This window comes from Lepidochelys kempii, chromosome 8 (genome assembly GCF_965140265.1).
Source record: "Lepidochelys kempii isolate rLepKem1 chromosome 8, rLepKem1.hap2, whole genome shotgun sequence".
NCBI lineage: Eukaryota > Metazoa > Chordata > Testudines > Cheloniidae > Lepidochelys > Lepidochelys kempii.
Window position 1 is genome coordinate 5130694 of NC_133263.1, and position 20892 is coordinate 5151585.

The window sequence follows — 20892 nt, forward strand, 5'->3', positions numbered from 1 at the left end:
CATGTGCACTTCCCCAGGATCACTGAGAGCCCAGGCCTGGGTTCTAGCTGTTAGGCGACAAGGCCTCTTCTGTATAAACCTGCACTTAAAAATAATACCCCCTCCCAAAGTGAAACATGGGCTTAAGTGCTTTGGAAGCTTGGGACCAGTGCACTCAGCACTTTGCAGGGTCGAGCCCTCGCACATCACCTCAACACCCTAATCCAGACCTCACCCTCTGGAGAAGGACCGGATGGGACACCACCAATGCCCCGCCATAAAGTGCTGAAGGAGAGGAGGCATCGGTAATGCATGTGAGGCACTCCCATCCCCCTGGAGGCTGAGCACGTACACTGTCTCTGCAGCATCGTGCAGGTCCCCCTTGTGCTAGGCGTCACCACGCCTCTCCCAGGACACATTGGCTGGTGCAGCAGGGAAAGTAACTGGCTAGGGTTAGATTATTTCTGCCACCTGGAGCGAGGGGGAATCAGTGACCTTACTGTGGTTCTCAGAGTCTCTCACAATTTGCTCCCTGGGGCAGCACAACTATGCCCTGCCCCTTACTCAGGGCTTGTGGCAAAGCCACAACCTAGCTTTCCATAAGGATCACATTAGTGGGCCCCTACACACGGCAGCTCTTGTATTATTATTCTTTCTTTCTTTCTTTCTTTCTTTCTTTCTTTCTTTCTTTCTTTCTTTCTTTCTTTCTTTCTTTCTTTCTTTCTTTCTTTCTTTCTTTCTTTCTTTCTTTCTTTCACTTTCAGCACTGAAGCAGATTCTTGAGGCTCAGCAAACCAGCCCTTATGTCACCTGCCAAGTAAAATCATTTCTGCCCTACTCATTTCAATGGGTTATTTAGCTCTCCAGGTTTTTAACTCGGGTCTTACATGGTTTTTGCATCAAGGGAAATAGAAACATTGTCTGTATTTTAAACCTAATCAGTAAATCCAGGAGCACTGTTTGGGTGTTTTACCGCCTGATTCGTCTGGGATGCCCAGTCGCCAGTAGTAACCCTGGCTTTGTTTCCTTCTTTCCACTTTACTAATAACTAACCATTTCTTTCTACAAGACACGCTCAACCAGAAATTACGGGGTTGATGCAGGAATTACTAGTGAAATTCTCTGGCCTGGGTTATGCAGCAGGTCAAACTAGATGATTGTAAGGGACTTAAAATCTATGACTGGATAACAAATGATCTGGCCTGAGCTGCTCACATATAGAAGACAGACACCTGCCCATGTGTAGAGCAGCGTGTGTTTGTACAGCACCAGGCACAATGGTGCTGGTCCATATCTGGGGTTCTTAAGTGCTACAGTAACACATATAATAATAGTATGGAAGGACCTGTTTTTATGTAATATCCTAGTATTGATCCTCTTATGTGGCTGTATGGAATAAACCAGATTAGGGCAGACTTTTTTGTACTCACAAATAGACAGACAGTGTGCAGCATGAGAACATCAGAATGGCCCTACTGGGTCAAACCAATAGTCCACCTAGCCCAGTATCCTATCTTCTGACAGTGGCCAATGCCAGGTGCCCCCAGAGGGAATGAACAGAACAGGGAATCATCAAGTGATCCATCCCGTCGCCCACTCCCAGCTTCTGGCAGACAGAGGCTCGGGACTCTTCAGAGCATGGTTTTGCATCTCTGCCCATCCAGACTAATAGCCATTGATGGACCTATCCTCCATGAACTTATCTAGCTCTTTTTTGAACCCTGTTATGGTCTTGGCCTTCACAACGTCCTCTGGCAAAGAGTTCCACAGGTTGACTGTGTGTTGTGTTAAGAAATACTTCCCTTTATTTGTTTTAAACCTGCTGCCTATTAATTTCATTTGGTGACCTCTAGTTTTTGTGTTATGAGAAGGAGTAAATAGCACTTCCTTATTTACTTTCTCCACACCAGTCATGATTTTATAGACCTCTATCATACTCCCCTTTAGTCGTCTCTTTTCCCAGTCTTATTAATCTCTCCTCAATTTTGTTGCCCTTTTCTGTACCTTTCCCAATTCTAATATATCTTTTTTGAGATGAGGCGACCGGATCTGCACACAGTGTTCAAGATGTGGGCGTACTGTGGATTTATACAGTGGCATTATGATGTTTTCTGTCTCATTATCTATCCCTTTCCTAATGATTCCCAACATTCTGCTAGCTTTTTTGACTGCCACTGCACATTGGGTAGAAGTTGTCAGAGAACTATCCCGAATGACTCCAAGATCTCTTTCTTGAGTGGTAACAGCTAATTTAGACCCCATCATTTTATATTTATATCATATACCTTATATTTGAAATTTGAGTGAGAAAATTTTGTGTCCTTTTCCATTTATCTTCTCAGCTGACAAAGACTGGTCTTGTTTGCAGCGCTGTTGTAGCCATGTTAGGCCTAGGATATGAGAGAGACAAGGTGGGTGAGGTAATGTCTTTTACTGGACTGACTTCTGTTGGCAGAGAGGACAAACTTTTGAGCTACATGGACCTCTTCCCCAGTTTTGGAGAAGGTAAAACTTGGATTTTATCCCTTGGACTCTCACTGCTCTCATGGAAAAATCCTATGGCTCTTTATAGGGAAGGAAAGTATAGGGGCCTATGGAAATTGAATAATGTTCTATAGAAATAACCCTAAACCCCAGAAAATGTAATAGAGAATGAGAACCTTTCTACAGGATGTTTAACCCAATTGGTGTGTTTAATAGAGATCCCTATCCCTGCTCTTGAATTCTCCCAGGTTCTAGGACAGCTTAAAGATTCTATAGAAAACTCATAATTATGCATTAAATTCTATAGCCCTTTTTCATAATGGCAAGACCATCCCTTTCTCCAGCTCCCTTTGTGGTGACTCTGACCATGGCTGAGAACTTGCAGTGCAGCATGGTGTGACATGTCACTGTGAAGAAATGCTCCCAGTATTTCTTCTCCAGGGCTGGGTGGTGGGTTAGCGGGTTCCTGGTCTAACCTTTCCCCACTGGAGAGTTGTTTTCCCATCTGTACTTAGATTTCAAGTGAAGGTGGCTTTATTTGGTGCTCTAAATCAATTTCCTAATGGAAGTTTACTTGCAGTACAAAGCCACTGAATGCAGTTTGATGTGACTAGTGTCTACTCAGGAGAAGCCCAGCACCAGAATAGCAAGGGGTGCTTCTGGGGAGAGCTGCGTCAGGAGTATTGCACTGTGCTTGGATTCCCTATTCCTGATTCTAGAGAGTTAATTTCATAGGAGCTAAATTCATTCACAAACTTACACTCATCCCATAAACACAAACCATCATAAATGAAGACTTGGAAGAGAACACAAGTCCGGCTCAGTGTCTTCAGTGAGATAGTAAAGCTGGGAGGGATTTCATCTTCATAATAAACTGGATCAACATGAATGATTGTTTCCATGGAGCTGAACAGTTTGTCTGGCACTCTCTAGTGTCTCCTGATACTGGGTTTACGTATGGATCCTGCCACTGCAGGCCCTGCCCTGTTGAGGGCGGCCGTGGTAGAGTGATATCACCCTGTTCCTTTGCATGTGGCTAATTACACTGATACCAGAGATGCAGACATGCTGGCACGTCACTCAGCAGCAGGCTGCCAGCAAACACAAACAGGGCCGGTGGCTGAAGCAATGACAAATTGATTCATGCCTGTGAATAACGAGGATGCACCAGGGGAGTCTGTGTTCAGGGAGGTCAAGAACTACAAGCATCAGCAGAGATGACTTTTAAATGTACATGGGGTAGATCTGGTGCTTGTGGCCAAGCACATGGCAGGCAGGGACTGTGTCATACTTGCCCGCACTGCTGCACGGTACGGACCCACAGCAAACTCCAGCTATTCTAAGCCTGGAGCCACAAACTCTCTATCCTGACACACAGTTCCATGGTTTAGCAGAGTGTGTAATACAGACAGAATGTGACCTCACCCCGGATTTGCAGTGGAACCCAAATCCAGCTGGGACGCTTCCCTGATTTCATGTTTTGATGCAAAGCTAAGTGCAGAATATGTCCATTGACAGCTTCACTCTGGTTCCCAAGTCTTCCTAACACCTGGGCCAGGTTTTAAGTGAACCTACACCTACACTTGGAGCTAAGGGTTTGACGTGCTTGGGCCGGCTGTCACTGAGTTAGCGAACTAAAAATGGTAGCATAGCCATGGAAGTTTCCACTCACTAGTTTCCACTGAGTTTTGCTTGGAGATTTTGGGTTAGTTTGAGCCCAGCTCTGGAAGCAAAACTCAGGGGAAAGCGATTGCAAACTCCGATCGATCAAAAGGGGGTGAAAATAACCCCATGAACCTCGATGATGAATGGTGCCCTCTGATCCCTAGAGCTGACATAAACATCAAGAAGGGTCCTGCTCCACAGATGGACAGTTTGGTGCTCCTGGGGGAACTCTGCCTCCCCCTGACCCTGAGATCAGAAAGACAGGACATTATCACGAGCGCCTCATCTAAATGGGCCCGATTTGTAGTTGTGGGGCAGAGTGGAAGTGGGAAGGTGATCAGAATATGGGCAGGACCAATGCCTTCCTCTAGACACCTGCCCACTTTCTGGACTGGGCCAACCGGTCGTTAGGCCCCTGACACTTTGCTGTGCTACCGGCACCCCCCGCCCCCACTGCTTGGACATTTTATCACCGGGGAGAGCGAATGCTGGGCCATTATTTATCTGGCAGGGTGAGAAGCCAGGGCCATTCTGCCCTGGGGATCCTTCCCCATTCAGAAAATTAACAGCTCAGTAAAATGACGGTACCTTCATCTCTGTTATCAGCTTACCAGTGTAGGGCTTCCTTGTTCCAGATGGAGGGCCCATGCCAGGGGAGCTGGTCCTGGACTAAAAGCAGCAGCTGGAGGACTTCAGGGGAGGCTCTGCCCTTCAGTGAACAGCCCAGCAGAGGGCGAGGCACGCTTTCACGTGTGCTCTTCACGAATGAGCAGATGCCCAGCTGAGGAGGACTGCAATGGTTTGCTAGAAATACCACCGCAGTGCAAAGTATTAGCTCCCAAAGACTGCCCTTGCGTCAGGTAGAGGGGTCCCTCCTCAATCAGCCAGCAGCGAAACCTTTTCACTTAAGGTAGGCCCGCATAATTCCTGCTCCTAAATTTTGCAGCTCATGTGGCTGCCAACACAATGCTTAGCCTATCGCGCCTTTAAAAGGCTTTTGGCAGCTCTCGGGAGAGGTGCTGGATAAACACTGTTAACCTGGCTGTGGAAATGGGAAGCAGAGGCAGAGGGACTGGCTCGATGCAGAGTTGCACCGGTTTAACTTGTGATTTTAAACCAATTTAAAGGGGGGCCAAATGCTGTGTGAACACTTTCATTTTGGTTTAAACCAGGCTTATTTCAGTTTAGCTCAAAATTGATTAGGAACAGGTTTAAACTAAACTGAAACAGGTCACCCAAACTAAAAATATTGTCTACACAGGCAGGGGGTTACACTGGTTTAACTAAACCAGTGCAGATTTGTGGCTACAAAGAGCAGAGAGGATAAGGGCTTGTCAACTGGGGAAAGTTTTACTAGTTATTCTGGTAAATCATACCAGCATAGTTAAATCAATATAGTCATACCAGCATAGACCCCTGTGTGGGAACGCTGATTCCAGTATTATTTCTTATTCTCATTTCAGTTTAGCTTAAACCCCTTCCAAAGTGACACAAGCAAAACCAGATAAAGGCACTCTAGTTCTGGAATGAGTGTGTCGACATGGGGAGTTATATCAGTATAACTATGGCAGTTTGAATCACAGCTTAGCTTATACCGGTATAACTATTCCAGGTAGAGAAGCCCTAAGTGACTTGCTCAAGGCCAGTTTTAGAGCCAGGACCGGAACAAAGGGATTCTTGACTGCCAGGCTTGTGCTCAGATCCCTAGGTCAGATTTCTGTTCTCGGAAAGCTCCGCCAGTTCTGCCTGTTTTCCCATTAGCGCAGTAATGTGGGAGCAGTTTGCAAGAAACCAAAAGGGCTTCAGAGAAAGACCTTCCCGAAACTGAGAATTCCCTGGCACTCTAATCTGAAAAGAAATCATCCTTCATAGCTCAGTCCTCTAGAGTTTTCTAATTGATTTTTAGCCACTGTTATTTTATTAGTAAGTAAATAAAACAAAAAAACCCTCGTTCTGTTGCCCCTATACATCACTGATGGTGAGATGGCCCATTAGACATTCCAATATACGGGGAAAATTGTTGTCTAGCAAGACGTCTAAGATATGGTTGGCTGCACATTCCTGGTGGGTTCAGAATGGGACCAATCTCTGTCTGTTCTGTGACTCTGAAGAGCCATGCTCCAAAAAGCTAAGCTTCCATGTGAAACAATGAATTGCATTTCTAGCCCTTCTGAATGGCAGCAAAATAACCAACTGTAGACTGAGTCTGCAGAAAGCCTGAAACAGTAGCTCTAAGAGAGCTGTGAACTGACCTATACACCTTAGTGGGACTCTGAAACCTAACAAGGACAATTTAAATGTTAATGTCTTACACTATTCCAGTGCTTACTACTGTAGCAGAAACATCCAGTGTATGTGTTTATTCTACAACCTCAAATTGCCTGCCACCCCTCCCAGGTATCCCTTGTTCAGCTGCCAAGACATCCAGCTTCTTCTACCTAGTCACTTCTATAGGGTAGGTCAGCTTTTTCCAGATGAGAATCTGTGGCATATTGAAAATTCAGAGGCACAATAAAATAAATGGAATTTAATATCAAAATAAGTCACACAAATTACTGCAACTGAGAGTATTATTCATTTCTATATATAATTTAATATAAGCCTTCAGTTTAGAATTCCCCAAAATCTGCCACTGAATTTTCAGAGACCAGGGGTTTGTGTGGCAGAATTCAGTTCAGCTTGCTGACAAGACACAGATCCTAGGTTATAGAACCATAGAAACGATGGGCTGGAAGGGACCTCGAGAAATCATCAAGTCCAGCCCTTATGCCTAGGCAGGACCACAGAAACCTAGACTATCCCTGACAAGTGTTGTCCAACCCTGTTCTTAAAAACCTCTAGTGATGGGGATTCCACAACCTCCCTTGGAAACCTATTCCAGATCTTAACTCTCCTCATAGTTAAAAAGTATTTCCTAATATCTAACCTAAATCTCCCATGTTGCAGATTAAGCCCATTACTTCTTATTCTGCCTTCATTGGGCATGGAAAACAGTTGATCCCCATCTTCTTTATAACAACCCTGAACATAGTTGGAGACTTTTATCAGGGTCCCCCTCCGTCTTCTTTTCTCAAGACTAAACGTTCTCAGTGTTTTTAACCTTTCTTCACTGGTCAAGTTTTCTAAACATTTTTTAAAAATATTTTGTGTTGCTCTGCTCTGGACTCTCTCCAATTTGTCCACATCTTTTCTGATCACTATTGGAGGATACTTTTACAGGGACATAGGCTTATTCTTCTTCCATTTCTTGCCCATCTTTAATTGCTGTACTGTGAGCCAAAATGGATTCTCTTTTGTTGTGCGGGAACACTGGCATGGCCACACTAGATCAGACCCAAGGTCCATCTAGCCCAGTATTTTGCCTCCAAGAATGGCTGGAGGAAGATCCTTCAGAGGCAGAGGCAAGGAAAATGTACAGTAGGCAGTTATGAAATAACCTGCCCACAGGAAAAGTCTCTTCCTAGCCCCCATCAGTTAGTGGTCATCTGATACACTGAAGTACGAGGGTTTATATGCCCTTTCAAACGTTGGTGGTCATCCCCCGCACCACTTTCAATCCTTACTAGTGTAACTGTAGCTGATCTCATTATCTCTGTAAATGTCTGAGCTGTTTGAATCCTGCTAACCTTTTCACCTCAATGATCTCTTGTTACAAGGAGTTCCACAGGCTAACTGCGTGAAAGAGAATGGGAAAGATGTCAAGTGTTCCAGCCTCTGAGATACGTATCTCGAATAAAAGTCAAGACTGGGGAGGGTTTTTGGACCAGTGCTGGTTCTGATTTGACTTGGAGCTGACAATACCTCACGGATGGCAAAAACAAACTAAAAACCTCCTATTCTGTTCCCAACCCCCCCCAAAACTCCAAACAAACAAGAAAGCCCTCAGCATTCCCCACCCTCCTCCCATCCACCACAAATGATATTTTTGCCTTCACTCGTTGGGTAAATATTTGATAGATTCCCAATTTGAACCTGAAGCAGTTTATTTGGCTGCTGTTCACAAGTCAGGCACAGCAAAACTCAAGGAAATCTAGTTTGATCCAGGTTGGGTAAGACTGCCTCTGGGGTAACATCATTTTCATATCACACATCCAGCACAGGCACAGAATGGCATGGACAGCTATGAAAATGGACCGTGAAATCTCGGTACTTAAATTCCAGGCGATATTTTTCATTTCTTATGTAAATAAAATCAAATAAAATTAAAAGCACCGTTTGCAAAAGAGAACACAAAACGAAAAATGTTTCTATGTTTGATGAAGCAAAATCCCTTTGTAGTTCTACTAAGAAAGAGAGTTAAAACAAAGAGAGCTGTTAAATAAAAGATCCAGGTACCAAAGAGCAAAATTTAATGAAAGCCGAAACTGTTAACTATGGATTCCTGTTGAGAAAAAATGTCAATGTCTTTAAGAGTTTTCCCATTATTCTAGTTTTAAGAAAAGTGTAGTAAAAATACATATTACAAGTTAACATTTTTTTCCACGCTTTTGTTTCATTCCTTTTTTCACCCCTCCATTGATCAAAAGCATTCTAAGATTGAGTCTCCTGTCTTATTTTCACAGGTATTCAGTCCTATCACAGAAAGTTTGTTCCTACAGGGCCATCTAACTGGCTGTTTCAATTGTTGGACACAGCTTCTTTGACTCCCTGCCACAAAGGCAGCGGGGTCTTTGAAGGTTGATGGGGCTTATTTCCAATTCCACAGAAAAGTGAATCTCTGCAGCCTGCTCTCAGTGCAATTTCAGGTGGCAAAATAACTGGGTTATGAAAGGCCCTGGGACAAGAAAAGAATCAAGCCTCAGACTTTCCCAGAAGAGCTCTGGGACAGAAGCAGGAAAGCACCCTCGATGCTGCTCCACTCCTGCACGTATACAGAACTGAAGTAAAAAAAAAATAAAGAGGTGGATAAAATAATAATAATAAGCGCAGAGATGGTGCCCTTGAAGAGTTATTCTGAGTGGCTGATGAAAGTCCTTGTCTGGATGAAAGATGGAGACTACAAGGGTTTCCACTGGCAGGAAGAGAACGCACAAGGGCACAAGACATGCGGTGCCCTAGTTAGGGTCCTTGAGTTTTTGACTTGCCAGTTTCCTGAGGGTGACCATAGGAGGAGTAGAGTCAGAGACAATAGATGGGTAGCAAATAGCTAAATGGTAAAGAACAGTTCAGAGCAGGTCAGTCGTTAACGGTTGCTGACATACAGCACCGCACCATGAATCATGCGCTAAAGAGAACTGGTTTTCAGCCAGTCGTGCTTATGAAAAACCACTCAGGGAAATCTTCACCACCGACCTGCTCAAGTTATTTGCTTGTTACTTTCTCATCAAACTCTCTCTTCTCTACCTATCCTCCTCACGCCCCCAGTTTCTCCACTTGCCACATTGCAATCTCTGTTACTTTAGAGATAAAGCAGCCCATGAGCCTCTGGTGGCAGCCCCTTGTCACTGTGCAGCATTCCCACTGGCTTTTGGAAGAAGCTTCAACCTCTTAAAAAATCTGAAGTGACTGTTCAGACACAAGTGGTGGAAGTGTGGGGAGAGGAATGGGGTAAGAAGGGTATCTCTTTGACAGATCTTCTATCTCTCTAGAAGGTCCCCTTTAAATGATTTGCTTTTGGGGAGGCCCTCTCTGTCCCCAAATGAAAAACATTCTACTGTCCATGCTGGCAGCTTCATAAAATGAAAATTTTGTAGCAAAAATAAAATTAAAAAAATACAGTGGGGCAACATTGCCAGCAGCTGGACCCCTGCTGCATGTCTTGCACTCTGGATTTTGCCATTTCATTTCCAGTAGTAGCAGCACTGGGTTTTGGATCATAGACAGACTTTTCTGTACCAAGCAGGGGAACCAGCTGGCCACTTGTGAGTTCCATTTGCTTACTGAGGATGAATAGGCCAGAATCCATTGCCGTTAGCTTTGCCACCAATGTGACTGGACAAGTGGTGATTTCTGAAGCTGAATTCAACTGGGCCCAACTTCAAGGAAGCATCACAGAAGCTTGTGAAGCTCTTGAGGGATGTCCTCCTCATTTGTTTGATTACATGGGATCTTAGTTCTTCTCAGGAGGCTGGCTTGGCCAGTTAACCATGAAATGTCCCCTTTCATTCACGACTGGCCATAAGGGAATTTCACAGCCAAAAAGCAGGAATGTCCAGAGTGTAGCTCCACCATTTCTAGCTCCATTTTACTTGTTAGCAGGCTGTCTGGTTGCTTTGTAGATGGTTTACTCCAGGCTCAGGGTGGTTCTGTCATCAAAGAGAGCATGTACAGAAGCAAAGCAATGAAGAAATGGGTGACAATTGCCCATTAACCCCAGATAAGTTAGGCAGGGGGTTGGACGGATGTTATATTTGCTTTATCTCTTCCATATGCAGCAGTCTGCCATGATCTTAGTCCACTGCTGACTTGTCCACTCTAGCCTGCCATGCGTGGGGGTTTCCCCTCTGCAGGGTCTGGTATGGATTCATACCCCAAGTTCAGAGCAGCTTTCCCTTGAACCACCATTAATCGTCTCTGGAATAGTTATGACATTGGCCTTGGGCTCTTTCACCGCCAGTTACAACTTTCAGCCATTGTCTCCATCCAGCCACTCCTTCCCCCTTTCTCCACCAAAGTCGATTTCTGTTGCTGTTTCAGTTATTTTCTTGTCTCTAAAGTCCTTTTTTTTTTTATAGGGAGAACAGAGAGATCCCTCCACAGTACTATCAGCCTTGTTACAACAACACCGCCCCCACAGTGCTGAAGCAACAGATGGCAGAATCGTGATGAATCACAGGGTTATATGCTGACACTCCCAGTGAGTTAGGTTTGCCTTTTATTTTCCTTTCATTGTTAGTAGCTCAGACATTATGGTTTGCATCCCACACTGAACCTGATTAAAGGGTTGAGTGGGGAAGGGGGAGAAATGATGTCACCCTGACACCATGGGAATTGGTAAGAAAAAATATATATATTGCACACACAAAGACTTATTAACAACCAAGTTAAAACAAAATGGCACAGTCTTCCTCAGTGCTCCAGTGGGTCTGCATTCCAGGATGGTCCAGGAACCTGCTGAATCCCGTTACCTGTCTCCTTATCGCAGTACAGACTGCTATTGTTCTCCTGCCTGTGGATCTATCAGCAAACAACAAAGAAAACAGATTTGATTTCCTCAGGAAGATCCATCGAATTGTCCATTTTGTCATCGTTGTTTTTCTTGCATTTGTTCGGTTTGGTTTTGGCACTGGAGGGGTGGGGCTGGCGAGACCCGGCTCTCACCCAGGTGATGCATCGTGGCTGATTATAATCCCGTAGCTCCCAGGGACATCCCAGTGCTGTGACTCATGCATGGAATCGCCTGCATGGATTTGGGGAAATCATGGCTGACCACCCGTCCATTTTCTCCGCTGCTTCCTGCTGTAGCTGGCCTGGGAAGGGTTGCTGTCCTTATGGCTTCGTTGATTGATTGCTGTGGGATCAAACAAAAACCCTTTTTAGGAGGGACGGGGGGGTCTCCCCCTGTCCTTAGAAATGTCTGAAAAGTTACAATATGAAATACTCTTGCTTCCTTTGTTTTTATCTTTCCTTCATTCCCTAACTCCAGCAAGGCTCCTGCTTTTCTGCAGTTCTTTATTGCATCTATTTTACTTGCTTACACCTCTTCTAGGTTCCAAGTTAAACGATTCCGTAACACCTTGAGATACAGGGCACACGTGTCATGTGCAGAAAGTGCTCCACCTATCGACCGGGTAAGTTATTGACCATTTAAATACATGGTGATCTCTAAGGCCCTGATCTTGCAAACACTTAAGGCATTCTCATATGAATAAGTTAAGCATATGCCTAAGGCTTTGTCTACACTGGCAAAACAAGATGTGCTAGGAAACCTAACCTAATTTTCCCAGTCTAGACAAAGTCTAAGGTTGTCTACACTTGGAAATTTACTGAAATAGCTATTCTGGAGCAGTTATTTTGGAATAAGGTTCAGTATTAGATTCAGCCATATTAGTGGCATATAAAACACAACTCCTATGCTTCCTTTACCTTTCCCCAACTCTCATTGGTTCGGGCTTATTTTAAATCTCAGTGGGGAAAGAGATATTACACATATTTGGTTGATTAAATGTGTAATCATCATTGGTGAAACATTAACAATGTTGAAATAGAAACATGTAAACTGAAGAAATGATCATGTATTCAGTTTTCAAATCTGGGTAAATTTTAGTGCTCATAGAAGTGAGACTCTCATAGGACTAGTCAGACATAACCTAAATGCCATAGTGACACATTCTGACTGGCTTCCATGCTCACTGGAGTGGTCAAGTGGAGGATATAGGGGACAGATTGTTTTCAAAGGGCACAATTAATGCCAAACTTTTACCCGTAAATGGTAATCCACCCCAATTCCCTTGCTTCTCATATGAATCAAGATGAATTCGTTCCACAGGCACTCTCTGGTTATTAAACCCTCATACCGAGAAGTCTCTAGTATAATCCTATCTGCTCTTTGCCATGGCACTCTGAAAGGATAACAGTACCATGTGGGGGAAAGGCCTAGTTTGTTAAAAACGGTGTCCCTAAGTCTCCAAATGTGCAGATGCACTTTGAAAGATTTGGGTGCATATCACAGTATATTTTCTGTGAAAATGGTGTTCACGGAGTTAATGATACTCTGTTTTACCTGAGATTGTTGGATCTAGGAATTGGTCCAGCAATAAGATACAGCAAATGTTCTAAGCAGCCACCATTATTGCTTAAATATAAATAGCATCAGCACAGTAACACTTAATGGAATTACAGGGGCTGATTCACTACTGAATTACTCCATTTTTATCTTGATGCAACTCCATTCTTTTTTTTGGCATGTATTTACACCAGTGTGAAACTGAAGTAAATGCAGTAGTGCATGAGCCCGACAGACTGCAGCCTTGAAGAGCTAGTCTTTGTTTCCTTGAAGCTAGACTGTAAGGAATTGCGATACATTCCTATGGTCATTCATGCTAGGGTTTTGCTTTGTATTTGAGATCTGCATTTGCACTACACAACGGTGTAGGTCTGACTTGACTGTCAAATAACTCATGTATTCATATTTATTAGCTCCCTCCATTCATTCTCATTCTTTCCTTTCTAAACACACCAACTAGCATATTCACATCATCATCCCTATAACATGGGTTTCCACCCTGGGTCTGGGCTGCATCCGGTTTAGGAGCCTGGGTAGTGTCAGAGAGATGTAAAAGGCCTGGGAATGTGTTGCCACCTTCATCCGCTTTGTTTCACTTCTGGACTTGTAACAAAACTCGACTAAGGCAACCAGCATGGCTAGTCCGAGCCCTCCGATCAGGATATAGAAAACCCCAGCCACGTTGCTGAGACTCAGAGCGCTTGTCTTGTCCTAGAAAGAAAGGAAAAGGGGACGGGACATGTGGGAGGGGGAACAGCCAAATGAATATGGGGTTGCTTTGTAAGAGGCACAGTACAATACAGTAACACTGACATGTCACCATCTCCCTCTTTAAACACAGGCATGACATTTCTAAGAGCATTTTCAATTTTTGATTCAATTTATTTTCAATCTAATGTTTCCCTCACACAAACGAATAAACATTTCTCCAGCAATACAGCTCTATGTAAAGGTTTGGATTCTGCTTTTCAATCATCAAACTTAAACACTTATTTACCCCAAATCCCTAGTTTAAATTATTGGTTAAAAGAAGAAAAAATTCTCTGTGTTTGTGACATTTGCATGCCCCCAATTTTGCTCCTGAAATTACCCATTATCTTGGAAATGCTTGTTCCTTTAGTCCTAGATTGTATCCCCCGCAACTTCTGTTGCTGAGCAACACGTCAAGATGCCTTTATTTTTTTAATTATTATTATTTCTCAGTACAATATTCAGGTGACACTGGAGATGAGTAGTCCTCAGATTTGAGTTTGATTTCTATTTCAAAGGCAATTATTGCATGTGTAACTGAGATGCGTGTCTAACTTAATTATTTGATTCTCCAGAAATAGGGTTATTGATTGCAATTACTCATATCTGATACTTGTATAATGATGTGACAGACACCGTCTAATTAATCCCCATGGCAACCCTGGTTAGGAGGCAATATCATATTGCCTCGTTTTACAGATGGGAAAACTGAGTCACAGAGTGCTGGATTCAGCCCTGGTGTTAGCAGGTGCAACCCCACTGAAGCAAACAGAATTGCCACCACTTGCACCGGGGCTGAATTTGGGCTGCAGAGGTTTACCCAGGCCACATAAGTCCCTAGCATTGAAGAATTCCTGAGTCCCCTGATCATTTATCTAGACCACACTCCCTCCTTCGGTTAAAAGGTAAATAGACCTTCCTGCTAAGTGCTAATTGCTGCTCTGTGATATCAAATAGACACTTGTTCACTATTAAGGAATGCTGAGGGCAGGCCCAGTGGCATGGTATTTAGTGCTCCATTCTGCCATGTGGGAAGCCAGGGCTAGACTGATAGTGCTTGGTAGGTCAGGCATTCTGGGCTGAGTGCTCAGCCCCTGGGCAGGAAGGGAGAGCCATGTGTTGCTCATCAGTGATCCAGCCAGTTAAAGAGGAAGATTAAATGAACTCTGGCACTAATTGCTGGGAGGAGCAGAGCTCTGCTCACATGCAGTCTCCATCAGCTGGGTGGTTTCATGATGCTGAACTGACATTCTGACAAACATGGATCCTGTGACACAAAGGATTTGTTTATTTCATGGACTATGCAGATTTCGGGAGGACTGGTTTGTTCGCGTTCCTTGGGCAGGTCTTACTCTAAGCAGGCAGCAGCTATCAAATCCTTGAAAGGCCCCTTCAGCCAGCGGGGGAGGAATCAGTGGCCAGAAAGCTACAAACAGGTATTTTCGGACAAGTGTTAAAATTACATGAGCATTAAAAAGGCTTCCAGGATTTAATAATTCGGTGGCCACACAGGACTTTCCAGGCATCCACTGTCTGACTCACAGGGGCTTTAGGTAGGCACCACAACCCCCTTGCAGGTGAAGAAGTGTTTATTAACTAAGGGCACCTTAGAAAGTCCCCCTAATTCTTGGAGCAGGTGGCGATTCTTGGGTCAAAAATATTTTTAGAAGAAAACCAGCCTTTTATTTCAATAGGAACATTTTTCATGAGAACTTTTGTTCCTTGTGAAATATTCTGTTTTATTTGACAGACCAGAATAAAAATTTCAGGAAAAAAATAACTTTTTTTGTTTTTGTTTTTAAATTATTCACAGGAAATACTTACCAGGTACTGACCAGCTCTACTCTGCTGGGCAGTTCAGTAAACAGGATCCCTTTTTCTAATGTCCTCTTAGCGCATTACAGGGCTCCCTTTGGGACATACACTACAGTACATACCGTGGGGCACTGACGTAACTTCCCACACTGGATTCCTTCAGCCAGAAGGTGGAAGTGCGACTCAGTTAGAGTGACAGCTGCCAACTGTGCATATAATCTGGGTGGATGGAAAAGTCTTTAACTCGGATTTCTTTTCCCTCTCAATTAACCCAGACCTCAAGAGCCTTGAAAGCAGGATTGCCATTGTGCAGTGTACTTTGCAGCCATATAGTATTGAGATCTACCCTAGGTGTTTAAGCATGAAGTCGACCTGCTCCAGAAGCTCATCACAAGGCATGTTGCTTCCATCTCTTGCATAGCCTTTGCCATGTCAGTCAGATTATTATCTAGCTCATTCTTTCAAGCATACTCTCTCTAACTGAAGTTAATTTGCAGGTCCCCTCTTAGCTTTTTGGGTGTGCAACATCTCCTCCTCTAACCTCTGTCTCTGCAGCTGCCACATCTGCAGGAATCATTCTGTGGTCTGTCTTTCCATGTTTTCTCCCATTCTTGATTATGTTTTGTTGCAGTATGTTTTCTCTGAAGATTACTTGGAATCAAATTTAAGAGCCACTTGAAGTCTTCAAGGCAGTTTGAGCAGATATTTGACAGGGCAGACCAGTAGCTACCAAGAAACAGGGTTAGGCCTGTCATATAACACACCTCTCCAAAGGCATATTCTAAAGGGATTTCACCTGCCAGACAGAGAGACTGAGAAGACCTAAGTGGGTTCCTCAACTTTTTGCTCTCCTTGTCATTCTGGGCTGCCATGTCTTGCCACAGTATTCTCCCATTTCCTTTCCATCTTAGTTGTTGGATTCACATGGGAGGTGTCATTCCATTAGCTTTAATGGGAGTGGGATCTGGCAGATAGGCAATCATGCTCCTATTTATAGATTTTTCTGTCTGACTTATGCTAGCTATGAATCTTTTGGTCTGGTCTAGTCCTGACGGCATTATACTGCCAGGCTCCAAGCAGGGCAGCCAAAGGCGGCAGATCCACCACAGCCCCTTTGCTTTTCAAATCTCTCACAGTGTGTTTCTGTTCCAGCTGCTACTTTTTTCTCCTGAGTCATTTTACCCCTGAAAATTGAGTGAACTGAAAGTCGTCACTCCTTCCTCATCCCTGACAGCTGGAGAAGTCCGGTGACTGCACCCCTTCAGCTGGGGAGAGCAGCTGCAAAGCCCAGGGGTATCTGCCTAAATTTCACTACTGCCACCGTAGTAACATAGTCCCAAAACAAGGGCACTAAGAATCCAGGGGACAAGTCTGGCTGCAGCTGAGCCATGAGGAACACTGAAATCACACAGCGTGTGCTTATCTCAAAGCCTGTTGTCGGGATCCCGGGTTAGAACTGAAATTGCTCCAATGGTGGCTGTCAGCTTCTTTTCTTTTACTCCTTTTCTTCCCTCCGCAGGCAGGATTGAGTTTCTAATCAGCAAGCAGTTCTTTAGCATGTGACCATTGTCTTGCAGGTGCAATTCCTTCCCAATGGATAAGAAATACCCGGCTCACTAAAGGGCTGTGAGGGCTAGGAAACAATGCCTGCCATGCCATGGCTTGATCTGCTGTTTCAAAGCAGGATCCTCACTTAATAATATTACTACTAACACAAGGAAATGTACCCGTCCTGCACTAACTGCCAGCGAGAACCCAGCCCCCTCGCTGACCCTCCAGTCCTCGCCATTTGGGCTTTGTGACACCACTCCAGAGCAGATGCTCTCCCAAGGAGTTCGCCCATCATGCAGCCAGCTTGTTAGTGGGAGTGTAAATGTCGCAGCTTGTCTCCTGCAGAGGCCGAGAGTTACGGTGGGGGAAGATTGGCAGGTGAAAAGAGAAAGAAAAGCCCGCTGTTCAGAAAGCGCGGCATCATCGCCATGGCAACCAGGCACCTTCCAGTCTGTTCCTTTCAGCCAGTGCCACTTGTCGTTATTTATTCTGCTCTCCTGAAAGCCTTGCAGGTGCAATTTCCTTGGCTTCTCAGCAGGGGAGCTCCCCTCCCTTCACCTGCACAGCCAGAGCCCATTGAGAGCAAACGGTGACCTTAAGGCAAGTAGTCCAGGCCCTCACGGCCCACTGAGAATGTGAACTGGTTCTTTGAGCAAGATGGCTGCATTAGCCACCAGGCTTCCCAGGATCCAGCAGAAGCCTGCGACCTTTACACCAAACACCAGCCTGCCTTCTCCCAGGAGACCTTTCAAAGCCCAGCATTGAACCATTTAGTTCTCTAGCTGTCGTCCTGGAGCACCATTGCGGGACTGTGAGGGGAGGATTTGTACACGACAGATAGTGGACACAATTATGTAGAAAAAAGGGAAACCAAGAAAAGGTTTCCTGAGGTGAAAGGCCACCATCGGCTTGAGAGCCAGCCAATTTAAAAAAACATGGTTTCAGAAGCTACCCCTGCCCGAGTCCCCCTCTCTGTTTTGAAAGTTTTGCAATCACAGGCCCAAGCCTGGCACCTGCATGTGTGTGGGCAAACCCCTGCGCCTGTGTACAGCCTCACTGTCTTTGATGGAGTTCCCCGCGGGCGCAGGGAGCTGTCCATATGGGGGTAACTGCAAGATGGATCTGCACTGGCCTGCTTTGAAAATTGCTCCTGTCTTCTCTGCTGCCTTACGGAACACCTGCCTGGACAGCAGGGCAATCTGATGGATTACATGGGAAACCAGTGAAACTAACTTATACACACAGTGCTCTCAAAGGCACAAAGTAACTCAGCTCTAACCTCTGTCACTTACACAAACCCTAGAGGATAGCTGGAACAGCAGCAGGTAAAAAGTTTTCACAGAGAGTTGTGTTTTTAAAACTGACTGCCTCTTCCAAATGTTTTTTCAAGGTAATATGTTGTTCCTTTGGTTACAAAAGAGAGACAGGGACTTTGGGAAGTCAAAGTTTATCTGGAAGAGAACTTCCCCAAGTCCAGGGGCTGTTCTGATTTGGCCCCTCATAGGGGTCTGGGTCTGCTGCAGTGTTGGGAGTAGGGAGGTAGTTGCCAAGTTTAGAAATGAGATATAGAGGCATCACTTACAGACATAGAATCACAGAATCATAGAATCATGGGACTGGAAGGGTCCTTGAGAGGTCATCTAGCATGATGACTAATGTAGCCAATCATGTAACATCTTCTGAAACCAGTTTCCATAAGCCAGAGAAATTTTTGCTATTTAAAAATGCTCTGAAGGCACCAAAGATTTTACGTATTCCAAGTTCTCCCTGACTACTAACTAGCCTTGAGCAAAATCCCAAGATCCTGTTTACAGTGACCTGCAGCATTATTCTTTAGTACTAACATCCTTTAGAAACAAAAAACCTTCTAACTGCAAACCAAGTTCAGGTAAAAACATGTGGAGACCTGGGATGGTCTTGCCATGTGCCAGGGTATATGGGGAATGGCCTCTGATCCCTTCTGATTTACTCTGAGTCCTGGCATCTCAAACACATATGTTCCTTCTCATGCATGTTCCACAGCCCTCTCTCCAGCAAGGTCAGTTCGATGCACAAGCAGTACCACATGGTGCTCAACTCAGTCTGGCCTATTCTCTACCTCTAGCAGTAGGAGTGGGAACTTGCCACTCAACCACCTTGGGCTCTGTGTGTGTTTGAGGGTCTCACAAATCCTAACTCACAAGCTGTCCTTTCAGTGTAGCCAATCAATGACTATAACATGAAGAACACCAAGTGTGTGGATATGGGCGTCATAGCTAAAGGTGTGCTATAATTCCTGTAGCTAGGTATGCATTTCATAACTGTCTGACGAGATAAGCCAGAGAAGAGCAAGCAAACAATCTCACATTCCATTAGGGGGCTGATATTCTTTGGGATCTATTATTTAAGAACTAGGTTTCATCATTGCTGTTGTTGTTTGCCAGTGTGGCACTTTAGGAGATGGGGACTGGGGGCATATCAAAGGGCTGTATTCACAAGAGGAATGGCTGCACAAAGCATGCAGCACACATGAGCTGTGGACTTGTTCAGTTCCTCTATAAAGAGGAGGGCAGGTGTGTTGATTTTAATACTGATCAAATGTATTAATTATTATTTATCATTATTTATTATTTATTGTTTATTGTTAATGCTGAAGACATTATGCTTGGGACTCAACAAGGAGCAGAAGAGATGGCCCCTTCCCATAGTAGTTTACAATATTTACTTTAATCCTTCTCTGATGATTCCGAAAAAACACATGTGAAGTTAAGACACGTGACCATAGATTTTTACACATAGAGTTTCAAGTTTTACACATAGAGTTTCAAGTTGCAATAAACTTTGCAAGGATTATTTTTCCTTGAATCTGTCCAGTAAATTAAAAGGATCCCTCTACTCCTTTGGGTTCACTGTTTGCTAACACAAGTGGGCAGGATGAGTTATTACAGAGGAAAAAAATCAACTAGGGAACTTGTAGAGTACAGTAGCAGTGTCCACATGGGGACTTAGGGCGTGGCACAGCTGGGTAGTGTGAGGTAGATTTACACCGCAGACTGCCATGAACTTGTGTTTGTATAGACAAGTCCTGACTAAAAATACATAACTCCAGTATCATCGTAGAGTAACTTAATGAATAACTTGTTAAAAAATATATTGTACAGTATATAAACTTGTAGTTCTAAAAGATTTGCCTCTTCACAGGTGGAATGATTTAAATCAAAGCAATTTTAATCATTTAAATAATTTGTTTTAATTGTATTTTGCATTTGTACTTTTTAGTTATTTTCCTAAAGAAAGGTTGGTTTTTAGGCTCCAATCCCATTTATTTCATATGTGATTCATGTGTGGTTTTTAAAAGTACATATAAATAACATGTGATCTACACTGAGGTCATATGATCCACATAAATCCAACTGTCCCAAACCTTTCATTTTGGTTTTTTGTTGGTTATTCTATTGTGTGGAATGAAGCACTAGACCTGAAATTTCTTTCAGAATATTGACAAAGGGACAGTACTGTAGGGATTCTGAGCCCCACTGCTTATTTTCTTTTTAAACAGGATCTGTTTCACATCCATTTCCTTTAGGGTATTCTATTAGCTATGGAAATCACTTTAGATAAGCTATTACCAGCAGGACAGTGGGGTGGGAATAGGTATTGTTTCATATTCTCTGTGTATATATAAAGCCTGCTGCAGTTTCCACGATATGCATCTGAGGAAGTGAGCTGTAGCTCACGAAAGCTCATGCTCTAATAAATTGGTTAGTCTCTAAGGTGCCACAAGTCCTCCTTTTCTTTTTGCGAATACAGACTAACACGGCTGTTACTCTGAAACCTGTTATTAGCTATGGAGTTTCTCTAGCACTGATGCATGCAGGTGTGTGGTGAAAGCAATAAGGAAGCTGTGTCATCACTTCAGAGTTCAGGGTACACGGTAAGGTAATTACTCTTCATTTATATGGTAACTGTTGATCATTTGGTTACATGGTAAGATAGATACATAT

The 20892-nt window shown here is 44.0% G+C and overlaps 1 protein-coding gene and 1 long non-coding RNA gene across 9 annotated transcripts in view; one reads left to right on the forward strand and one right to left on the reverse strand.

The window, feature by feature from the left end:
* LOC140915534 (uncharacterized) overlaps positions 1-20892 on the forward strand; it is a 47062-nt gene that overhangs the window by 20173 nt on the left and 5997 nt on the right. For both annotated transcript variants that reach the window (XR_012160191.1, XR_012160192.1), the window contains exon 2: positions 10803-10924. This is a non-coding gene — a long non-coding RNA (uncharacterized lncRNA). The remainder of the gene's footprint in view (positions 1-10802; positions 10925-20892) is intronic.
* GRIA1 (glutamate ionotropic receptor AMPA type subunit 1) overlaps positions 6641-20892 on the reverse strand; it is a 165919-nt gene continuing 151667 nt past the window's right edge. For 3 of the 7 annotated variants that reach the window (XM_073355281.1, XM_073355277.1, XM_073355278.1), the window contains 2 exons: positions 13370-13504; positions 6641-11599 (listed from right to left, as the gene is read on the reverse strand). In XM_073355281.1, the coding sequence (XP_073211382.1) occupies positions 11411-11599; positions 13370-13504 (324 nt within the window). In that variant the 3' untranslated portion in view covers positions 6641-11410. Of the gene's footprint in view, positions 11600-13262; positions 13505-20892 lie in introns of those variants that run through there. The other 4 variants (XM_073355280.1, XM_073355279.1, XM_073355283.1 and 1 more) reach the window with 3 other exon arrangements.